The sequence below is a fragment of the Callionymus lyra genome, chromosome 9, assembly GCF_982586985.1.
Source record: "Callionymus lyra chromosome 9, fCalLyr1.hap1.1, whole genome shotgun sequence".
In the NCBI taxonomy this organism is placed as follows: domain Eukaryota; kingdom Metazoa; phylum Chordata; class Actinopteri; order Syngnathiformes; family Callionymidae; genus Callionymus; species Callionymus lyra.
The window spans coordinates 13,495,062-13,514,767 of NC_141826.1; the positions used below are offsets into that span (position 1 = coordinate 13,495,062).

Genomic DNA, 19,706 nt, shown 5'->3' on the forward strand with positions numbered 1-19,706 from the left:
TTGTGTTTACTTTAACGATCACGCTGTGCTTCATCATACTCCGTGGCCCATTAAAAGCAAAGCAGCCGTGGCCGATGACTCTGCCGTTTTTTAAATGTCACCGGCAGAAAACAGACGGCGATACAAAGTCCAGATGAGAAATTATGGAAATGGCCTTCGCCGAAAGGTGGCTTCGAGTGTGTGCGTGTTTTGCCGAAAACGTGACCATATGGAAATCCTTAGATGTAGGCTGAATCAGCACGAGTGGACGTGCACGTGAGCGCCGTCTGCCACCTCGAGGTAAGCAGCGACGCAGGAGCCCACCACACACACACACACACACACACACACACATTCACTGTGCCGTCACACACCAACCTGGCCAAGTGAGGGCTAAAACACACAAGACAGGATCTAAGAGAAAACAAGCACTGTTATCATGGCCTCCTGAAGGTGTGACACACAAACATCACACACTGTAAAACACTTCTTATGAGACATTGCCGTCTCTGTCTGTATCAAGTCCAGGCTGGAAAACAGGTGGAGAATTTTCTGACTTCATTGACAGTATTTCCTGTATAGATCGACAGTCGGTGGATTATTCCATGACAAATACACTTGTTTTTTTTCAAGATATCTAATCGTTAACCCTTCACGTTTGAAGAAAGGCGTTGACAGAAAAACAATAATATTTGTGGGTCAAGCTGCGTTGTGTTGAGGCTGTGCTATTATAAGGTACTTTATAATGTTACAGTACTACTCTAAAATAAACGGATAGATTCTAGTAACAAAAAACGATGCAATTATGGATTACAATCTGAATACTAATAGTTCAAGGGCAGTGGATCAAACTCTTATGCAAGAGGTCGACATTTGAAGTCCAACTAACCTTAAATAAAAATATATATATAAAAAAAGAATGTTTTTTTGTTATAACCTGCATTTTAGGTGATCAACTGTGTATCTTGTATTGACTTTCACAGATGTTAACCACATTAAACCATTTTTTTCTATTTTTAATTGGTAACATATTAACTTTTCTTTATTAGAAGGATAATAAGTAGACCTCAAAACATCTGTCTAGAGAAAAAATAACACCGAGCAAAGAGCATCTGAAGGTGTCGTAACGACTGACCCAGCTCTTACCTTCTATGCAAACAGAGACATGAGCTCCTATCTGGCCGTTTGAAAAGACTTTGGGTTTTACAGCTTCACATTTCACACAACTCTGCTATGTCCATTGTGTTTATAAGCCTATGAATTAGCACAAATTGGTCCCTTAATGGGAGAGGATTTGGGCTTCAGTCATTTGGAACAAAGTACTAAACATTTTTATTCTAGCTATCACGAGTGAAATAATTTAACTGCAGATCATTCTGTGGTTTTGCCGTGAAATATCGACGCATTTGTGTTGTTTAGACCTGGTATCACTTCAATGTGGTGCTCAGAATTGCTGGCTAAGCATTCACAACTGTTGAACACATTAACTGGTTAATAGGCTACTTATAAAAAAAAAGTAGGCAAGCGAGTAAAGGGGGGGAAGTACAGGAAATAGAGCCAAAAACAAAGGGCATGAAGGGGGCAGGGTAGTCATGAGGAGTTGAGAGAGAGCCATGCTGAAAGAGCACAGCAAGTTCAAGAGGGGAGTGGAGAAAGAGGGGGAAAGTAAGGAAAAGAGGGAGAGGGATGACCTTCCAGAAAGACATAAATAGGCGATTGAGGACTTGTACCCTCGCAGTCAATTCTTGCCGACAGCCACACCAGCTGCTCTCTTCTCCCCTTCTCCTCACCTCCGGCCCGGCTCTCTACACATCTGCTGCAAACGCTGCAGTCATTCATCTGACACCCTGGGCAACAGTGAGTAGTTTTCGCATCACAGAGACACTTTAAAAAAGGATAATTCAGAACATGTGAAAGCAGCATATATTTAACATAAATATGTAGTGATCCATAAAAAGAATCAATGCATTTGTGCATTAAAACAAATACTGTAGTGTAATATTTTTTGCTGATATTCACTTTCATTTGCATTGTTTTTTTCTGTGCATGTTGATCCTGATGTTATGTAGTTATTCTAAATGCATTGATCAAACAAATGTAATTATTGGACAGTTATGACATCAACACTAACAACAATTGCACCAAAGTGTAACAACTGTATACCTTAACTAGTAGAATATATGTTTTCTGAGCTTTGAAACTAGCAGAAATCCTGCAGTAGCCAATCAGCACACGCCAAACTTATGGTACCAGTAAGTCCAGGTCCCTAATAGGTGGAGTCATAGCTCCAGTTTACATCATGATTATGGTGATTTTCAAGTTTATTTTTTTTATTTTCTACCTCGGTACAGTGTTCTATTTAGTAGAGCAGGTTATACTGAAAAAAATGGAATAGTCAAGAGGCAGAAATATAAAAATACAACAAAAAAAATTCTCTCTAAGGTCTCTTTCATCCTGTTTCTTGCACATTTGCAAACTGTAAATGTACATGTTGGCTTCAAGAAACACCTTTGGCTAGTATCACAGAATGCTTCTAAATCCTCAAATGTCATATTTATATATGAAGGACTTTTTTACAACAAGATGTTTACAACAAAGTACTATACAATAAGCAAAACTTGTGATAAAAAATGAACAAAAACCTCAAGAATGTCAGTCAAAACTAAAATAATAGCTCAACTCTTGGCTGAAATGGAATATGACCAAGTAGTGAAACAAAAATCAAACCGTCCTAAACTGAAAATTCAAAAGCCAGTTTTAATGGAAATGGTTAATATGATTCATTATCAAAATATATACATATATTCGGATATAAATATTAACATCCAAAAACATAGCTAAAGATAATGATGATAATTGACAAAACAGTGTAGTAACTACAAATAAAGTTAAATTATTACACAGGACGTTTCATTATTTAGGAAACCTAAACATTTAGCCGTTTTCCATGTAAAGATAAGACAACTTTCCTGAGTAGCTTTCAAGGAACATCATTGACATCCAGAACTATCAGGAAAAATTTCCTGGAGGAGATCTCCAGAGGGATTAATAAAGTCAATCTAATCTATCAGGAAGAATGTGACTCTAACTGCTCTGAACTCATTTTGACAGGTTTCTTTCAAAGTCAACCATGCAGACCACACAGAAGACTCCTTCCGCCTTCCAGACCCTCTACCGTCTGACCGTCACGGTGCTGATGATGGGCAGTGGCGTTCATCCAATGCCCGTGCCTACCGACGTGCCCATGTGCACAGCGTCGGAACCGGCAATGTACAGCTTAACGTTCACCGGCAAGTGGACCCGGTCAGCTTTCCCCAAGCAGTATCCCGTCTACCGCCCCCCCGCACAGTGGTCCACCCTCATTGGTGAGTCCACAGGAAGTAGTTGCATGATATCAAGTTATTCAAAACCATACTTTATTCAATCAGCAGAGATGTACATAAACTACATCAAATCCACCTGACCTTTGCTGTCTGTTTCTGCGCTTTAAGGGGTGACGCACGGCTCCGATTACCACATGTGGCAGCGTAATGGCTTCGCCAGCAACGGCGTGAGGGATTTCGCAGAGAGAGGAGAGGCTTGGACACTCATGGAGGAAGTCGAGGCGGACGGGGAACGCATCCAGAGCGTGTCCGGGATCTTCTCCGCTCCTGCCCTTGTGGGAGGCACCGGCCAGATGAACACTGAGTTTGAGGTCCTCGCCAGGCACTCTTCTGTAAGTCACCTGTTTTTTGCTAGTCATCTCAGGCGGGTCGACAAGTGCAGCCAGTTATTTGATAGCTGCTGTGAAAAAAAAAAGTTTTTATTGAGGACACAACTCACGTGTCGATTGTGTTTTGAAAAGCTCACAAATTACTACTTGGAATTGGACTTATATTCGTTATTTAAAACCAGAAAACCTATTTTCACATTCAAAAATAACCTTAAACGTTATCATTTACAGCGCACGTGAAACTGAAGGCAAAAGCATCAAATCTGACCCACAAAGTTGTTTTCTCGTCTACAAGGAGATTTGCATATGCAATGGTTGATAATAATGTTAAATTGAGTACTCAAAAAAAGCAGTAACAACAACTACTAATGTTATAATCATGATGTAAGAGAGAGTTTATAAATGTCAATCATTAATCAATTAACTCTTTGGTTAAGGAAGACTGAAATTAACCACATATTTCAATAATTAAAAAAGATATTGACAATAAATTATACTTATTTCCTGTTGCATAATGCCTGGATAGATAGTATTTTGCATGCATTAACATGTTGACTTCTCATGGTCCTACTTTATAAAGTTTTTCTATCAACAGGCATTGTTAATCGAGCCATTTAATCTCTTCCCCTCTCAAACATTTCTGTTTTTACAAATTCCTGATTTGAGTTTTGAGAGATTTAGTCAAAAGAGATGTAAATAGACATCGTTTAGATTTTTGTACATGCAATATTCAAAAGAAAAACAAGTATAAATACCTTTACATATATGATGAAAATAATCTTAAAATATTTTGATGGGATTAAAATAGTTATGTAAACTACTAAATGTAAAGTCAGACGTACATTTTGTAAATATAGTTATTTTAAAAGTAATATTATCTTGAGTATGACAATGTGGTTGAATAATGAAGGCTAAGATAGTCCTAAATCAAAAGAAAAGATCACATTCCGTATTGTTTGTCATGCACTCAAGTTAACATTCTTATTATTACTCGACCACTGCCAACATCTGCTAATAAAACACAATTAGTGGATCCAATAATGAGATTAATTTGCTCAATAAAACCGGAGGTCCAGGTTTGTGACTCCTGCAACTCTCGTTTGCGTCTTTAAATTATGTAAAGCCTCTGATTGACGAGCCTCTGGATGGGTCATAAATTTGGGGACACATCTGACCAAACACTTGAACAGACAGCTTCTAGACTTGGACAGGAAGCGAGACAGAGATGGGAGTAAAGGGCGGAAACAGGGATTTGGACTCGGGTGAGATAAATGGAGAGCTGCCAGTTGGATACAGATGAGCGTCAGATGTAGCGGCACGTTGACGATAAATCTCCTTCGCGACATCGACACGTGTACTTTATTCGCAGGTGTATTCTGAGTCTCTTTTGTACTCTTTTTTTGCAGCTGTCTTTTCTGGTGCGACTCGTTCCAAGCCCCGACTGGTTTGTGGGCGTGGACAGCGTCAACCTATGTGCCGGCGATGAGTGGAAAGACAGTTTGACACTGGAGCTTTTCCCTTACGACGCCGGAACCGACAGCGGTTTCACCTTCTCTTCGCCAAACTTTGAGACAATTCCTCAAGACAAGATCACTCAGGTGGGTGAGACACACGGCCGAGAAGCATCCTCTCATGTTCCTCTTCACGAATAACAATAGTCACTTCCGAGTTTATATGATTGTCTTCTGCTATTCTCCGAACAGATAACGTCGTCCTTCCCCAACCACCCGGCCAACTCCTTCTATTACCCGCGCCTGAAGCATCTCCCGGCCATTGCCAAAGTGACACTGACCAAGATAAAGAAGACCAATCAGATTTTCAGTCTTCCAATGGAGGTGACTCAGTCCAATCTGCTGCCGACAGGAAATGAGATCGAAGACAAGCTGATAAGTAAGTCCAGTTATCAGCCGTAGCACAGCAATGTCTTGGAAGACTTTTTTTCATTACTCTTGTCTTGCCGGCATTTAAAAAAAACAATAAACTTTAAAAAGTTCTGACACCATCCAGAGAAACTTGTGCAATTTCTGGGTTTTTGTTTTTAACGATCAATGTTACCCGACACTGTAGAAAACACCAATCTTTTAAGTGTAAACAAAGCATAAGACAATGATAATACACAAACTATAGGCTTCCTTTTAATAAAGATGGTTGGCGATAAACTGAGATTCAGAACGACACAACAATATGTTCATAAAGTTTAATAAAAAGACACAAATATATTTTATGTGTTCGATTAAGACATTTTAGATCAAGTATAGTACACTAAAGAAAGAACAGGCTAAATAATTTGCCGCATTTTTAATGGCAAAACGTCTCCACGCCAGTGTTTACTACGGAACCAAATTGGTTGCAGACATGCACACTTTTAACAAGGTGAAGCTGGGTTTTAATTAACCGTAATTCGCACATTGTTACATTTTATTATTCCTGGTTGTGCTGTGTTGAGACAGTAAGGGGAAAAAGTTTTTAAAAAGGAGTCGTAAAAAAGGGGTTTCGTGTGAAAGCCAAGCGGGTAGGAGTTAAACTTACTAAAATAAGGTAATTTGGGTATTGTTTCAGTATTAGCATTAAAAAATATAATTTAGAGTTTTGGTTGAAGTATTCTACAAACTGTTCACACTTGCAGCACAAATACAAATGTATAAATGCACGACAAACCTTAGACGAAATTATATGTTTCCACATAATACCAAATAATTTAACCAATAACTAGCTTTATTGTCTCTTAATATACAACAAAACCTCACGATTATTGAACACAACAGTAATTCTTCTAATGTACGTCCTTTATTGCTAAGCTAGCTCTTCATATTGCTTAAAGTAATTCATTCATCCATTTTATTTGTATCTCAAAGAATGCCTCAAAAGAAGGGTGGACGTATTCTAACAACTACCCACTGAGCAAACTTTCAGAAGTGAATGTCAACGTGTATATTTGACGAGTAACCTTTGGAAAAAAAAGAAGCTATGATAGTGTGTCACACACTATTTCATTCATTGGTTTAAGTGGTCAGTCGTCCAACTTTTACCCGGCATCTGAAACTACCGTCCGTTCCCCTGACTACCCATCAACAAACAACAGGAGGAGGCCAAGAATCTATTGGGGTTTCCTTCCAACTCCCTTGGCTCCATTCTGGCCCTCCTGCTGTTTATTTTTCCCTTCCTTGATCGCTCCATCTTTAGTTCACCTTCGACAAAAGTCCTGGAATTACAATTTGCATCTACAACCTGCCTGTAGGACTTTCGTCGAAAAAGCACTTTGGATCGAAACCAATAAAAGCTCTGACTGAACAGAATGATAACTTTAACACTATCCATCTTCACCGCAACTTAGTGGACACACAAGATGTCCCCGGACATGTCCAAAACCAGCCTTGAAAAAAAGGACTGGGAAGCCATCCACCTGAACATTCATCAATGCAGCTTACAAACTTCCATTAATCATTCTGCTTTTCCACTTGTGAGTGACGACAGCGTCTGTGATGGATATTACAAGATTGGCCGTGGTCGCTGGGCTTGTAGGTGAAATGAAGACAGAACGGAAAATAAATAGAGTTGAATCATTTTCCCCGAACATCATTCAAAGGCTGACCGAGCGATGGTGTCGAGCAGTATTAAAAGACGAATGTTCACCATATGCATTAGAATATATATATTTATTTGGAAGTGCCACCATACGGCCTTAAAACACCATTTAAAAAACACATTTTTCAACACATCATCTCTAAAAGTACTCCTTTATTCAGAGTAATTCAAGATGAGTTACAAAAGAAAACCACCCAGACGCCAATTCCTGTTTTCTTCATGACTGTAATAACAATAAGCTCAAAGAAAAAGGTCATAAAATATAGAAAAGTATAATCTCTCCCAACATTTTGCAAAATGCAAATCAGGAAATCCAACTATTCCAGTATTTGGAACTTTGTATATGTTTAAAAAGTTTAGGCTAAATAGACTTATTCTTACTAGGTTTCATCTAATATGAAGCTAGTTACTACTAGTTGCTGTTCTTAACCTAAAGTCAGTAAGATAAGCAATAGCATAGTCTTTTCAACCCTTTCTGTACATTCAGTGTTTCCAAATGGTTCCAAATGCATAAACATTTGTCAATCATGCACAATTGATTTAAGTGAATTGAAATCTTAACACGCAAATCTTTCCCTCCGTTGCAGAAACGCCTCTAGACTGCGAAGTGTCGGTGTGGTCACCGTGGGGTTTGTGCAAAGGCAAGTGCGGAGACTCCGGCGTCCAGCATCGCACTCGCTACGTCCTGCTGCAGCCGGCCAACAACGGCGCCGTCTGCCCCTTGCTGGAGCAGGAGAAGAAGTGCTTCCCCGACAACTGTTTATGACTAGGCCTGGAAAAGGGGGACAAGAAGGACGGGAAGGAGAAGAAAGATAAGAAAGACAGGAAGAACAGGAAGGGACGGAAAAGACGAAGACGGAGGAACAACAAGAAAAGAGAGACGGCGTATTCCTCTGAAGCTTGAAACCCCCCTGGTGGTGCTTTTGTAAATAACTAGATTACGTCGTATTCAAATTGAAGCGGTGGATCTGATAGTCTATGGAAGGTGTAGTGTGGCGTTAAAGCCAGTAGACACCGGTTTAGTTTGTCAGGCTGGCCGGCTTCCGAAACGTTCCATACAACATTTCTACAGAAATGACGAGGCGTACAACAAGGCACATATTTAGGTCCATCCATAAGGTGTCACGAAAAAACAAAGCCACATTCGAAGGATCGTGTTTACAGAGAAATTTGTGGTTGCTTCCCTGAATTCAAAGAATATATTTATTGACAGGATTTTTACCTGTGATGTACAGTATATCGAAAAAATACTTGTATTAATGTGTATTATTTTATGCTACTGAGATATTAAACTATTTTTTTGTAAGATGAAAAAAAATAAACATCATGTGTGTACCTTTGGAGTTATTTGTCGACTATTTTACAACGACAGTGTTGTCATGATTCCTTTTGCAAACCCTTGCCTAACAAAAGACTCTTTCTTTAGACGGTCGTATATTGGAGCCACACAGTGTGCTGGCCGCGCTACAGCTGGACTCACACAGCAGGGTAAAAATTGAGTGTAGACAGAACCGCTTTTAAATCAATGACACAAGTTCAAGCCCCGATGTTGGCTCGCATTTGCCCTGATGAAGTGTCGGTAATAAAATGGACGGGGGCGTTCGCCACATATTAACGGCGACTCACCAAAGGCTGATTTAGCAAACAAGGCTCCAGATTTCATGCAGCGACATCCAAAGTCAGTGAACTCAACAGCGTTAAAAGAGTGATTTAAACGGAGCTGTGCAAACAGATAACACATTGAAAAGCGATACAAAAACCCAAAACATCTGCTACATGTGTTGGGCTGGAGTCCACTTTGGAATGACGAAGAAGGGGAAAAATAGGGTTTTTCAACCAGTTTATTTTGAAAAAGTCCAGGAGATCTAACGGAGTAATAAATGCTTCATAAATAATGAAGAATAAGCAGGTGCAAAGTTCTTGAAAAGCTTTGTCAAGAGGAAAGTGGACAGGTGGATATGGAAATACTATCTGGCTAGAAAAACACTCATTACTTTAGAGTATATAAAAAGAACAATTGAGGCCATGCAGAGTAGAAAGTAGATGGATTATGAAGAACTCAATGTTTTTTTTATTGTAACAAATCAGCAGAAAGTGAATCCTTCTTGAATAAGACAATTCCATTTTGGCTGGACAAGTTACATAAGGGATTTTTTAGTCAATACTGTTAGTTCCAAAGAATATGAATCAATGGAATAAATATAATTTTAATCAAACAATAGAATACACCAGGTATGTCAAATGCAAAGGCAAACAGCAGCATAAGGTGTGACTGTGACATTTCACAGTATATAACTGAAGCTACGCTGGCAAAGAACTTCCACCACTCATACTTTCGGTACCCATAATGCACCTGGAGGTCTGATAAAAAAAGATATCAGAGACAAATGTTTCAATCTTGTTTGAATTTCTCGTGAGATTAGGTTTAATGCTCAGCATTACAGTTGATCAAGTAAACATCAAATAATTGTAAAATTGTAAACTGTAAAGATGTCATAGAAGTCTTCTCTACAAGTTATTTTTTCAGACAAACGTTTTGTATTATGCATGCATGTTACACATGTTGAATGCCTGTTACAAAACAACACAATACATGTTGCCCCATTAAATACATACTTATTTAATCTAAATAATTTAGGGCAACAATAATAGGGATGAAGAAAAAAAGGGTGCAAAGAGTTCAGGTCTGAATTCTCTGAATGCTGTTAACATTAAGACAAAATGCACAACATAAATACACAACCAAAATAAAATGGAATATACAGTATAAACGAAAAAACAAACTCTGTTTCTAGTCATAATCACGCTGAACTCATTCGCACTTGGAGACCTTCCTTACTGTCCATGACAAACCGCCTCCATGTCAAGTGATATCAAAACCCAATTCTTGGAAAGTGGGATGATCCAAGTTCAGGATGTGTTGTTCCACCTCAGCTGTAGGAATCTGTCCAAGCTCCAGCAATGAGAATCTCATCTGTCCAAATTGGACCCTAACAATTGTTTTGAAACGTACAAGATGTACGAGGCGGACATGAACGTACAGTTGTTTGCCATAAATAACCGAGACGCAGGGGGAATCGTACTTATAAAGCTGTGAATGTAAAATCCAGCGGGATCTAATGGCTTACCGGTGGTTTTAAATCAAATGAATGGACCCTTTTTTCAGCCTGTAGTTTTTCATTTCATGGAGTGGGACTCGCCACAATGATTACCTTTAGAATATCAATGGGCTTGCAGCAGGTAAATCAAACCAAACATCCTTCTCTAATAGCATCCCATCAGCTAGAGGACCATCACTCTATCAAGTGCATGTTAATGTTTAGCAATGGAGCAAACCATAAATGGTCACTTCCTCTGGAATAATAAATCGCATCTTGACTTTACTCAAGAGAATAATCAGATCAGGTAACATCATCGAGCCAATCAAGGAAGGTCAGTCACGGTGGTCTCTGGGTTGGTTTCTTCTTGATCCCTAATCATGGTCCTAGTATGAAAATGAGGCACAGGAAGTGGATGAAACCCCCTCAACAATGTGTTAGAAAATAGTTCCTTTATCATTTTCTATTGTTGCATTAAATTATTTTAACATCGCAGATAAATAATATTGATGGATTTGATTCCAAAGCACCTTGTAAAACTCTTAAGATCACTTAACAATACCAAACAAATGTTTTATTCATGAAATAAAATAAAAACACATGATATAAAATCACAAAATACAATAAATGTAGTGCACGAAAACCTGCCATGACCATACAAGGGGCAAAAACCGAAACACATTTATCTTTTTATATAATATGCAAAGATAATTGATAATAAAACTAAATTTAATTTTCATCAACTTGAAGTAAACCATCCATTTGTTTTTTATCTGCATTTTCCAGATGCATTTTTGACATTCATTGGCCACTTCTTTCTGGAAAGTACAAAGCCATTGGTGAACATTCAATGAATATTAAACAGATTTGAGTTTAACACATGTGTTTTCCATTCATTTTAAAGGAACCCAAAAATTTGATATTTGAATTTTTGGTGAACCATCCCTTTATAGGGTCATAAAGGCCAAGGTGAAGTTGCCCATACGAAGCCCAAAAACTCTTTTATCTGAAAATCAAAAAGAGGTAAACAGTCGATTGAATCTAATAATAAAGACAGATTTTGTGTGTAGTGTGTTTTGAATAAAAAGTGCGAGTTGAGCAGCGTTTTGACAGTAATGACAGTAAATCTAATGATTTAGCATTCAGATTTCTCTGGAAAAGCCTGGGCGTAGGGGGATGATGAGGAGATCTGATATTCTGCTTAGCGTTTGAGGGATGACAACTTTAGCAGATGCTAAATATGAGAAGGTTTCACTCGCTGAATGGGTGTGGGTGTTGACCTCATCCTAGGTAAATATATGTCACTCATGAACTGGTTGAGTTCAATTTTCCATTAAAGTTATTAAAAGTTGGATTTTGTTTTTAAACCGTCTGCAAGATGCAATTAAGACAAATTCATTTGAGTGCTTTTACAGTTTTTGCAATTTATTTCACAACAGACATTATTTTTTTATTAGATATATATATATATATATAACAATTAAATCAAGTAGCAACTTCTGTGTTTAATGTGACTAAAGGACGGAAAAGAAAACAATGCCTAAAAGCAATGCTATGCTGTAGGGGGCGCAATTAGATATTTTAGAAAGAAGGAACAAAACCTTAAAAAAAGAGAAGAAAAAAGATGTCATAATGCTTTGATATTTTATAATAAAGCTGCAGTATATAAGCTTCAATTATTATTTTGATTTATATTAAATAAAATAAGATAAAAGGCAATTATTTTGAGGAAGAAATTAATACTATATAGAATGTATATATAAAAAGAAGGGGGGAAAAGTCCTTAATGATAGAAAAAATGTATATTGTTATATGTGCAAATTAAATATAAATACAATATACATTTTTAATACCCTTGTAAGACAATCACATTTATGTGACCTTTTTAGGGGCCGCATAAATCCAGTGAAATGGCCCCTAGGTTGCACTTTGACTGGTTCTGCTCTCATGGAAATTTCTAGATATAAGCTTTTAAATTTAACTACAATTATCATCACATTTGTCAAACAAATGTACCTTTAGATGTACCAGATATTAAAATGAAATTGATGAAAACGAGGCTATTCTGATATTATTTTAAAGACTCAACAGGTTTTTTAGTAGGAAAAACTAGGTTTTCCATCTTCTATTCGTGAAAAATGATGGAAGGGTTATAAATAACACACTTTATGTATGGTCTTTTCAGTGGAGCTAAAAAAGGTTCTCTGGTATCAACGTGTCACCTCAGAAAAGCCTCTCCATTGGCTCCCACGAGTGTCTCGTCACACAAAGCAGCACCTGTGTGTTTCTCACACTCGAGCGTCAACACACACACGGCAGGTCTTGACATACATGCAACAGAATGTCCTCATCATTGTAATATTTTTAACGACAAGTGCGACTATAACACCGAGGTCACGACGGTAGAGTCAGAAATGGGGTTGCGAGGTACAGGGTTTTTACTGCAGTGTTACCTGGTGTTGGCGGCAGCCATGTATTTTGATCTGGGGGAGCAGGAGGAGAAATGCATCATCGAGGAGGTTCCTGATGACATGCTGGTCACTGGTGAGTCCTGGAAGTAAAAAAAGATTTCATGCTTGATCAGTCGATTCATAATCAGGCATTTATCCGATAACGATTGAAATATTGTTTAATATAATAGTATTTTTCATGAGATAAATCAAATTTCCTCATCAGGATATTTCCTGCTGGAGCCCTGGGACCGCACCAGATTCAGAGAGACGCCTCACTTCGGTGTAACCGTGACAGTACGAGACCCAAACCATGAGGTGTGACCACTATTTAAGTCTCCACAGCATAGGAGGTTATTTTCTCAATGAAATTTTTTTAAAAAGCTTTTTTAGATTGGTTTAAAAAAAATATGGTAGGATTAGATTTTTGGTGGGAAACCTGATGACCATCTGGAAACAAAACAATTAACAGTTTCTACATTTTAACAACTTCAACGTGCTTCCAGTAGCAAAATGTGTTTCAAGTCTGCTTGGTATAAAACGTCAACATGGGTTCTATTCCCATCTAAAGCAATACATTTGCTGTGAGATAAATAAAATAAAAATGTGGTACAGGGACACATGATAAAGCAATTTCACACATAAATGTATTAACTTCATTATCTTTTATCAATTTTTTTTGTTGTGATGTGGGTTACAAATGTGCTTTGGTAAAGCTTTAGTTATTTAAAAGTGTTCTAAGTTATATTATCTTACTGTCTACTACTACGCAGGTGAGTTTATTACGCCACCTGCTGGATAGCACCAAGAATAACAGACAAATCCACACTACTTTTTCCACATCAAATGAATCATGAGTTAATTTAATTTCAGAATTACAAAAAGGTATTTGAAAAGTCAAATGAATACGTCTGACACATACCCTTTAGAGGGGAGACCATGATAACAGATAGTAACAGGTCTACAATATGATATTTTTATTTGTGCCCCTAGAAAAGATAAGATAATATTAATTAATAGTAATAATAATGTCTATTTGTATAGCGCCTTTCTATAGCTGGCGCCATGCGTTGCAGCCTACTCCCATCAGTATGTGATTGTGTGTGTGAATGGAGGAAAATATGCATGTCTTCACAGGTGGTGATGACCAAGCGTTATGGGAAATTCAGCAAATTCACTTTCACCACGCACATGTCAGGACAGCACTACCTCTGCTTCCAGACCAACTCCACGAGGTTTTCTGTGTTTGCAGGTGAACGTCTGGTGAGATAAATACAACTTCATCAATATATATTTAAAACAATACAAGTCATTATATTTCTTGAAAACACTTCTCTATAGAGTTTGTACAAAGGCTTAGTATTTACAATATATTTTGAAATATATCAATATTTAATCCAATCATATGCATGACTGTAGTTGTGTTTCAATTGCTTTTGCAGAAGCTCCATCTGGACGTACAGATAGGCGAGCACTCCATCGACCGCAGTCCCGACCGCACCAAAGACAACTTAAATATTCTGGAGAGCAGCTTAAGTCATATGCGCGACCAGATGTTTTACATCATGAGGCAACAGGACTACCAGAGGGTACAAAGTCAAGCACGTTGTTACTGATTCAATTCATAATGTTTTTGTTTTTCATCCTCCTTCAGGAGAGGGAGGAGTCTTTTCGTGAAATCAGTGAAGACACCAACACGTCTGTGCTGTGGTGGGCCATCATCCAGACTTCTATCCTGCTCTCTGTGGGCTTCTGGCAGATGAACCGACTCAAAGACTTCTTCATCTCCAAAAAGATAGTCTGATCACGATCTCAGCCTTTTGATGTTGTTTCCCATTCCGACTTACAGATTGACTTTTCTTACTTTATTGACAAAATGAGTTCTAATTAAATACAATTTCAAAAATACTTTTGTGATTTTTCACTGGTTTGAATACAACTATTTAGTTTAGCCTTCAAGTAAAAAATCAAATGTTGTCAATTTTTTTCCAATGTATTTGAATTAACAAATAAATCCTCTCTCCAGTGTCCAATACTACTAAAATAAAACAAATTGTTATTTCAATTAAATTACATTTTTAGGCTTAAATTTATACTGCCAAGTTAAGGAAAAAATCGGTACAATAAGATGAACGGGCTTATTGTTTATTTTTCATTATTATAAAAATAAATGTTATGATATTTAGGACTAAATTCACATTATTAATTTAATTTCAAAAAACAATATTTAAATATAGATTTTATTTAAAATCTCATAAAACAACGTCTTCATCTTGTAAAATAATGGGATTAAATTCAAGAAGACATATATTTTCGTTAATTATAATTATTATTGTCAGTGTTTCACACTATTTTTTATTAAAGTAAAATTATAATTGACAAAAATATAACATTTATTTTTGCTATATAATTTGATACCTTTAACTGACATTTCGTATACGTTGTTGCGACGTTATGCGTTTTATTGGGGCATTGGTGTAAGAGAGCAAATATTTAAGTGAATTAAAAGTTATTATCCAACTCTGACACCTAAAGGAAGATGAGTAAAGTGACTTTATAGTCATATTTCACCATTGAAAACTGGACTTCATTGTGTGTTGTCTCAGAGGACGAGTGGAGCGACACTTCAAAGTCAACACAGGCAGCTCCACATCACTGTTAGCCGTTAGCATGTTTTTTTCATTCACTTCGAATCATTTGCGCTAGAAGTCAAAGATAAAGTTAACTCGTCGAGTCGAGGACAAGTGTGTTTTTCCAAAGAGCTCTTTATATTTGTTGTAAGTATACTTTTTTAAATGTCAGATGGATTCTAAATCATACATAGCTACGTGCTAATGCTAGCATCGCTGTTTAAGTTATGCTAGGTGACGCAACTAGCATTAGCACTAAAAGTTTAAAGTCATTGACATATAAGTATATGGCGAATAAAAATTCAAATCCCTGCTGGTTTAAAGATTTTCAACCTGTTGTTCTTGCCTGCAGTTGCTTCAATGTCCCACTGGGTCTGCTGTAATTCCTGCTTTCTGTCTCCAAACAACGAACGAAGACTTGCTGTCACCAGCTGTGGACATGTTGTCTGCAATGTTTGCTATCAGAGAAGTACACAGAAACAGAATTCATTTTATACTCATTTTGATTTCTATCATTGAAATTTTAATACAAGTATATCACCACATATTAATGGAACATGTTGTTTATTTACTGGTCTATCTTGTATCTTTTTTTTCCCAACCCAAGGTAAACCAAATGAGTGTTTAATATGCAACACACGATGTCAAGTTTCTCCACTTACAAGCAAAGTAAGTCATCGGAAGTGTATTATTGTGGTTTTATGAAACACAAACACTCATTGTTGTTTGGTTTTAGAGCAGCCCAGAGGTGAAGGCTTTGTTTACGGATGTTGGCGATACTATGAAGAAACACATGACGGAAATCAACAAGGTTTGTTCCATTATTTCTCAGCAGCACCTGACAAGAACGCAGGTTTTTAAATAAAATGTAGTTAGATGATATTAACATGGTCCTTCTGCAGGTTCTCGTGTTCCAGGCGAGGCATCAGAAAAGACTTTTGACTTATTACAAGCAAAGAGTGAGTTTTAAATCTTCTCTCATTTCACTTTTCGTTCCTCAAGCCGTTTATATTTATTTGTATTAACTCGTGACAGAGTGGGAAACTAGAGGAAGTTTTAACGAAGATGAAGCAGGACATGCAGCAGATGAGCAAGTCTGTTTAAAAACTTTTTTTTATTTTTTTAATTCATCTTTTAATTTGTGATTTGTTTTCCTCACCACAGAAAGTTAAATGAACAGAGTTCCTACATCTCCAAACTTGAGTATTCTCTTCAGCATCAGAGGTAAAACCATGGATGTTATTTCACCTGTTTAACACTAGATGTCACTGTTTGATCAATTGAAAAAGGTCAGCTCTACTTTGTGAACTATACAAGTTAAAAAGGTCAAAAGTAATCGTTTTGTCTGGAAGTGATGCATTTTGTTTTTTCTGTTTAGTGCCAAATCGTCGCCAATGACCTTCAGTTCCCACATGCAACATAAATCTGGTAAAACATGATCTTTTATGTGAAAATTGAAAACTTCTTATACCTTTGATAGACATTAAGTATGGTCTTTAAGTTTGTAATAGTTTTACAATTTTACATTGATGATTTATCGGTAATTATAATGCAGAAAAAATGATCCAATGTATTTCATTTATTTTATCATAATATTTAATTAACTTAAGCCATGAATTAGGTTAATTTATCAATTTAAATCACAGAAATTCTTCTTTATCGCTATACAAGTTGTTAATATTTATTTCTATCTTCTGTCAGTATTAATAAGTGAAGTATTTATTTCATACTATTGTTTCATTTTAGTCCTGCAGTACCATCAGCAATCCCCACAGCATCTCTCCCGACATCCATCAACACTAAGTTTGTAAGTATTCACTCATTCACGTCATACATTTTACAATAGATCAGAAGTTTGTCTAGTTTTTAAATTCATAACCTCATGCATGTGTTTCGATCATTGCTGCATCACGATCCTGCCGCATCACTTCATGTTCCCAAACTAATATAGAAGGTCTGTCTCAGAGCAAACATTCTATATCCTCAGCTCAGCCCCAAATCTTGTGTCAGCCACTGTGTAGCGTCGCAGCTGTCTGCGCACACACACCTGAATAAGCCGAGCTTTGCTTGGATTTAGTCATCCATCCCTATTAGGTTTCCAACACTGTTTACTCTGGACTGATTGGCTGAGCCAATTTAATAACGCAAATGTTGTTTTATCCTCAAATCATTAGATTCGTCTCCTGAGAAAACGGGTTAGTTAATGTTGTTTCAAGAAAGATATTTTCATTTAAGGTGGAAGTAAATGACGCGTACGTCATAGGAATTTAAGGAATATTTTAAGGAAGTTTTTCAGATCAATGTCTTTCTTGCAGAATGGAGAACATGGAAATGGATGATAGTCATCTTTTCAGGAAAGTAAGTTTGCCATTTTATTTTAGTGAACATCCAGCTGTCGAGCTAATCCCTCTCTCTGCAAACATTGATTCTTTTTGGGGGTTTAACTCTTTCAGCCCATCACGGCTTCCAGGCTGTCACTGATCAGTTCTCCACAGCGAGGAAGAATAGGTATGTTTTACATTATCTTTTCTACAACTTTTTTACTCAAGATAGGCAGTGTTTCAATTATAAAAAAAAAATCTTTACCATTATTGGTTCAACTGAACTTTAACAAGGCTCCCTTTTTGACGCATTCAATTCCAATGTGTTCATTATAAAGTCAAACTACATAGAAAATAGATAATTTTTTGCTTTAAGTTAACAAAAAATATAAAGTCAAGGAAACTTAAAGACAAACATTATTTTAATATGTAATATGTCAACTATTTATTTTTCAGCTTTTTTCATTAAAAAAAATAGGTATTAACTTGGTCAAAAAAAGAGTAAAGTTTTGTCCAATAAATGTATTCATTTAATTTCTATAGCTTAGTTTTTACAAACTAGAACTTTAGGCGAAATGTCAAATACATTTTTTTTGGGTTGTTTAAGGCATTTGTTAAATGACGATAATTGGATTTAAAAAACATTTTTATGTTGAGCTCCAGGTAAGTATGAGATGAGGACGAGATTAAAAATGATTTTAATAAGCATACTATTGTCTCGTCTGTCCAGATCGTTATCAAAATTAAACTTTATAATTGAGACAAATAATTTAGTCAATTTGCTTGGTGTTTAGGACTAACTGAGTATTTGTTCTTCAGGTCCAAGCACTCTTTCTCAGAGGCCCGCCAGTCAAAACAGCATCAACCACTCGACGTCCTCAGCGACAGTCAGGTGAGAGAAATAATCTTAGATTGATTTGTTAACTTCCCAGACTTTCTATTTTAATATTTTCATCATGTTTCTTCTAGTCGTTCACAAGGAGCCCCAGTGACTCCAGATATGACTTTCGGCCGGATGTCCGGGTGGCAGTCCCCCCTCTTCAAAACCAGCACCCCTCTACGGCTCTCCCCAGTGCCCTCCCTCTTCCGTCATTCACCTTAACGAACACCTGGACCGCCATGAAACCCCAAAAGAAACAACAACCCAATCTCAACTACTGTAAAGCAGTTTTCTTTTGCGTTGTTTATAACCTGATAAAAACAACGATTCTTGTTAGAATCATCTGCAATTCCATCCTTGTGTAAAAGTGTCAAGTGCATTGAATACATAAAGTTGGATTTAAAAACCAGGCTGCCGCCAAAGCATGTTCTTGTTGTGAACCACTAACAGTTCGGAAATCCACATTATTGATCAATAGTAGCCACTAATAAAATGGAGAGGGTCAGGAGAAACATTTTGTACATTGATAACATTTTTATTCTTCCCACATTGGGGAAACTGAAACATTCAAAACATTATATTACTATAAATACAATTTAAAATAAGATATTGATAAATATTTCAGCAACAACAAACATAAGTACATTTAAATGCACACAAAATCAGAAGAGAATGGAGTTATGAACAATAATTAAATGTAAATCAAATTAATTAAATCATGTAGGAAAACTTTATTTTCAAAGCTTTAGTCCTGGAAATCAAAGTAACAAGCGAGAGATCAAGGAGCAGAAGATAGGAGTTCAAATACCGAAAAGGGAATCCACTTATTAGCTTCAACAGGACATTTCCAAACCATTCTAAAGTCCAAACGTGAAAGGAAATAGGATTTAGTTCTACTGTCTATGGGTGCTCAACAACAACAAAAATACATGCAGAAATAAGAAGAGGTGCAAACCAGGGACGTATTAAAAAAAATAGCCAGGTGATCAGTTTGATTGAGGCCAGGTGTGTAGCTGGGAACCCCAAGAGAAATAAGTCAGGATGTGGAAGT

At 36.9% G+C, this 19,706-nt stretch overlaps 3 protein-coding genes across 3 annotated transcripts; all 3 read left to right on the forward strand.

The window, feature by feature from the left end:
• Nucleotides 1-1,643: 1,643 nt before the first annotated feature.
• spon2b (spondin 2b, extracellular matrix protein) lies at nt 1,644-8,135 on the forward strand. The gene is made up of 6 exons (XM_087798989.1): nt 1,644-1,836; nt 3,091-3,344; nt 3,471-3,694; nt 5,098-5,289; nt 5,395-5,581; nt 7,864-8,135. The coding sequence occupies exons 2-6, from the start codon at nt 3,110-3,112 to the stop codon at nt 8,040-8,042; spliced, it is 1,017 nt and encodes a 338-aa protein (XP_087655115.1). The 5' UTR covers nt 1,644-1,836; nt 3,091-3,109; the 3' UTR covers nt 8,043-8,135.
• Nucleotides 8,136-12,701: 4,566 nt separating this feature from the next.
• Nucleotides 12,702-14,655, forward strand: LOC148071888 (transmembrane emp24 domain-containing protein 11). Its single transcript, XM_087799155.1, has 5 exons — nt 12,702-12,918; nt 13,051-13,142; nt 13,962-14,087; nt 14,267-14,413; nt 14,479-14,655. The coding sequence occupies exons 1-5, from the start codon at nt 12,789-12,791 to the stop codon at nt 14,626-14,628; spliced, it is 645 nt and encodes a 214-aa protein (XP_087655281.1). The 5' UTR covers nt 12,702-12,788; the 3' UTR covers nt 14,629-14,655.
• A 633-nt stretch (nt 14,656-15,288) lies between these two features.
• Nucleotides 15,289-19,064, forward strand: rnf212 (ring finger protein 212). Its single transcript, XM_087799169.1, has 13 exons — nt 15,289-15,601; nt 15,807-15,923; nt 16,062-16,123; nt 16,191-16,265; nt 16,357-16,413; nt 16,490-16,548; nt 16,619-16,678; nt 16,833-16,882; nt 17,201-17,261; nt 17,770-17,812; nt 17,908-17,962; nt 18,595-18,667; nt 18,745-19,064. The coding sequence occupies exons 2-13, from the start codon at nt 15,815-15,817 to the stop codon at nt 18,875-18,877; spliced, it is 837 nt and encodes a 278-aa protein (XP_087655295.1). The 5' UTR covers nt 15,289-15,601; nt 15,807-15,814; the 3' UTR covers nt 18,878-19,064.
• Nucleotides 19,065-19,706: the final 642 nt, after the last annotated feature.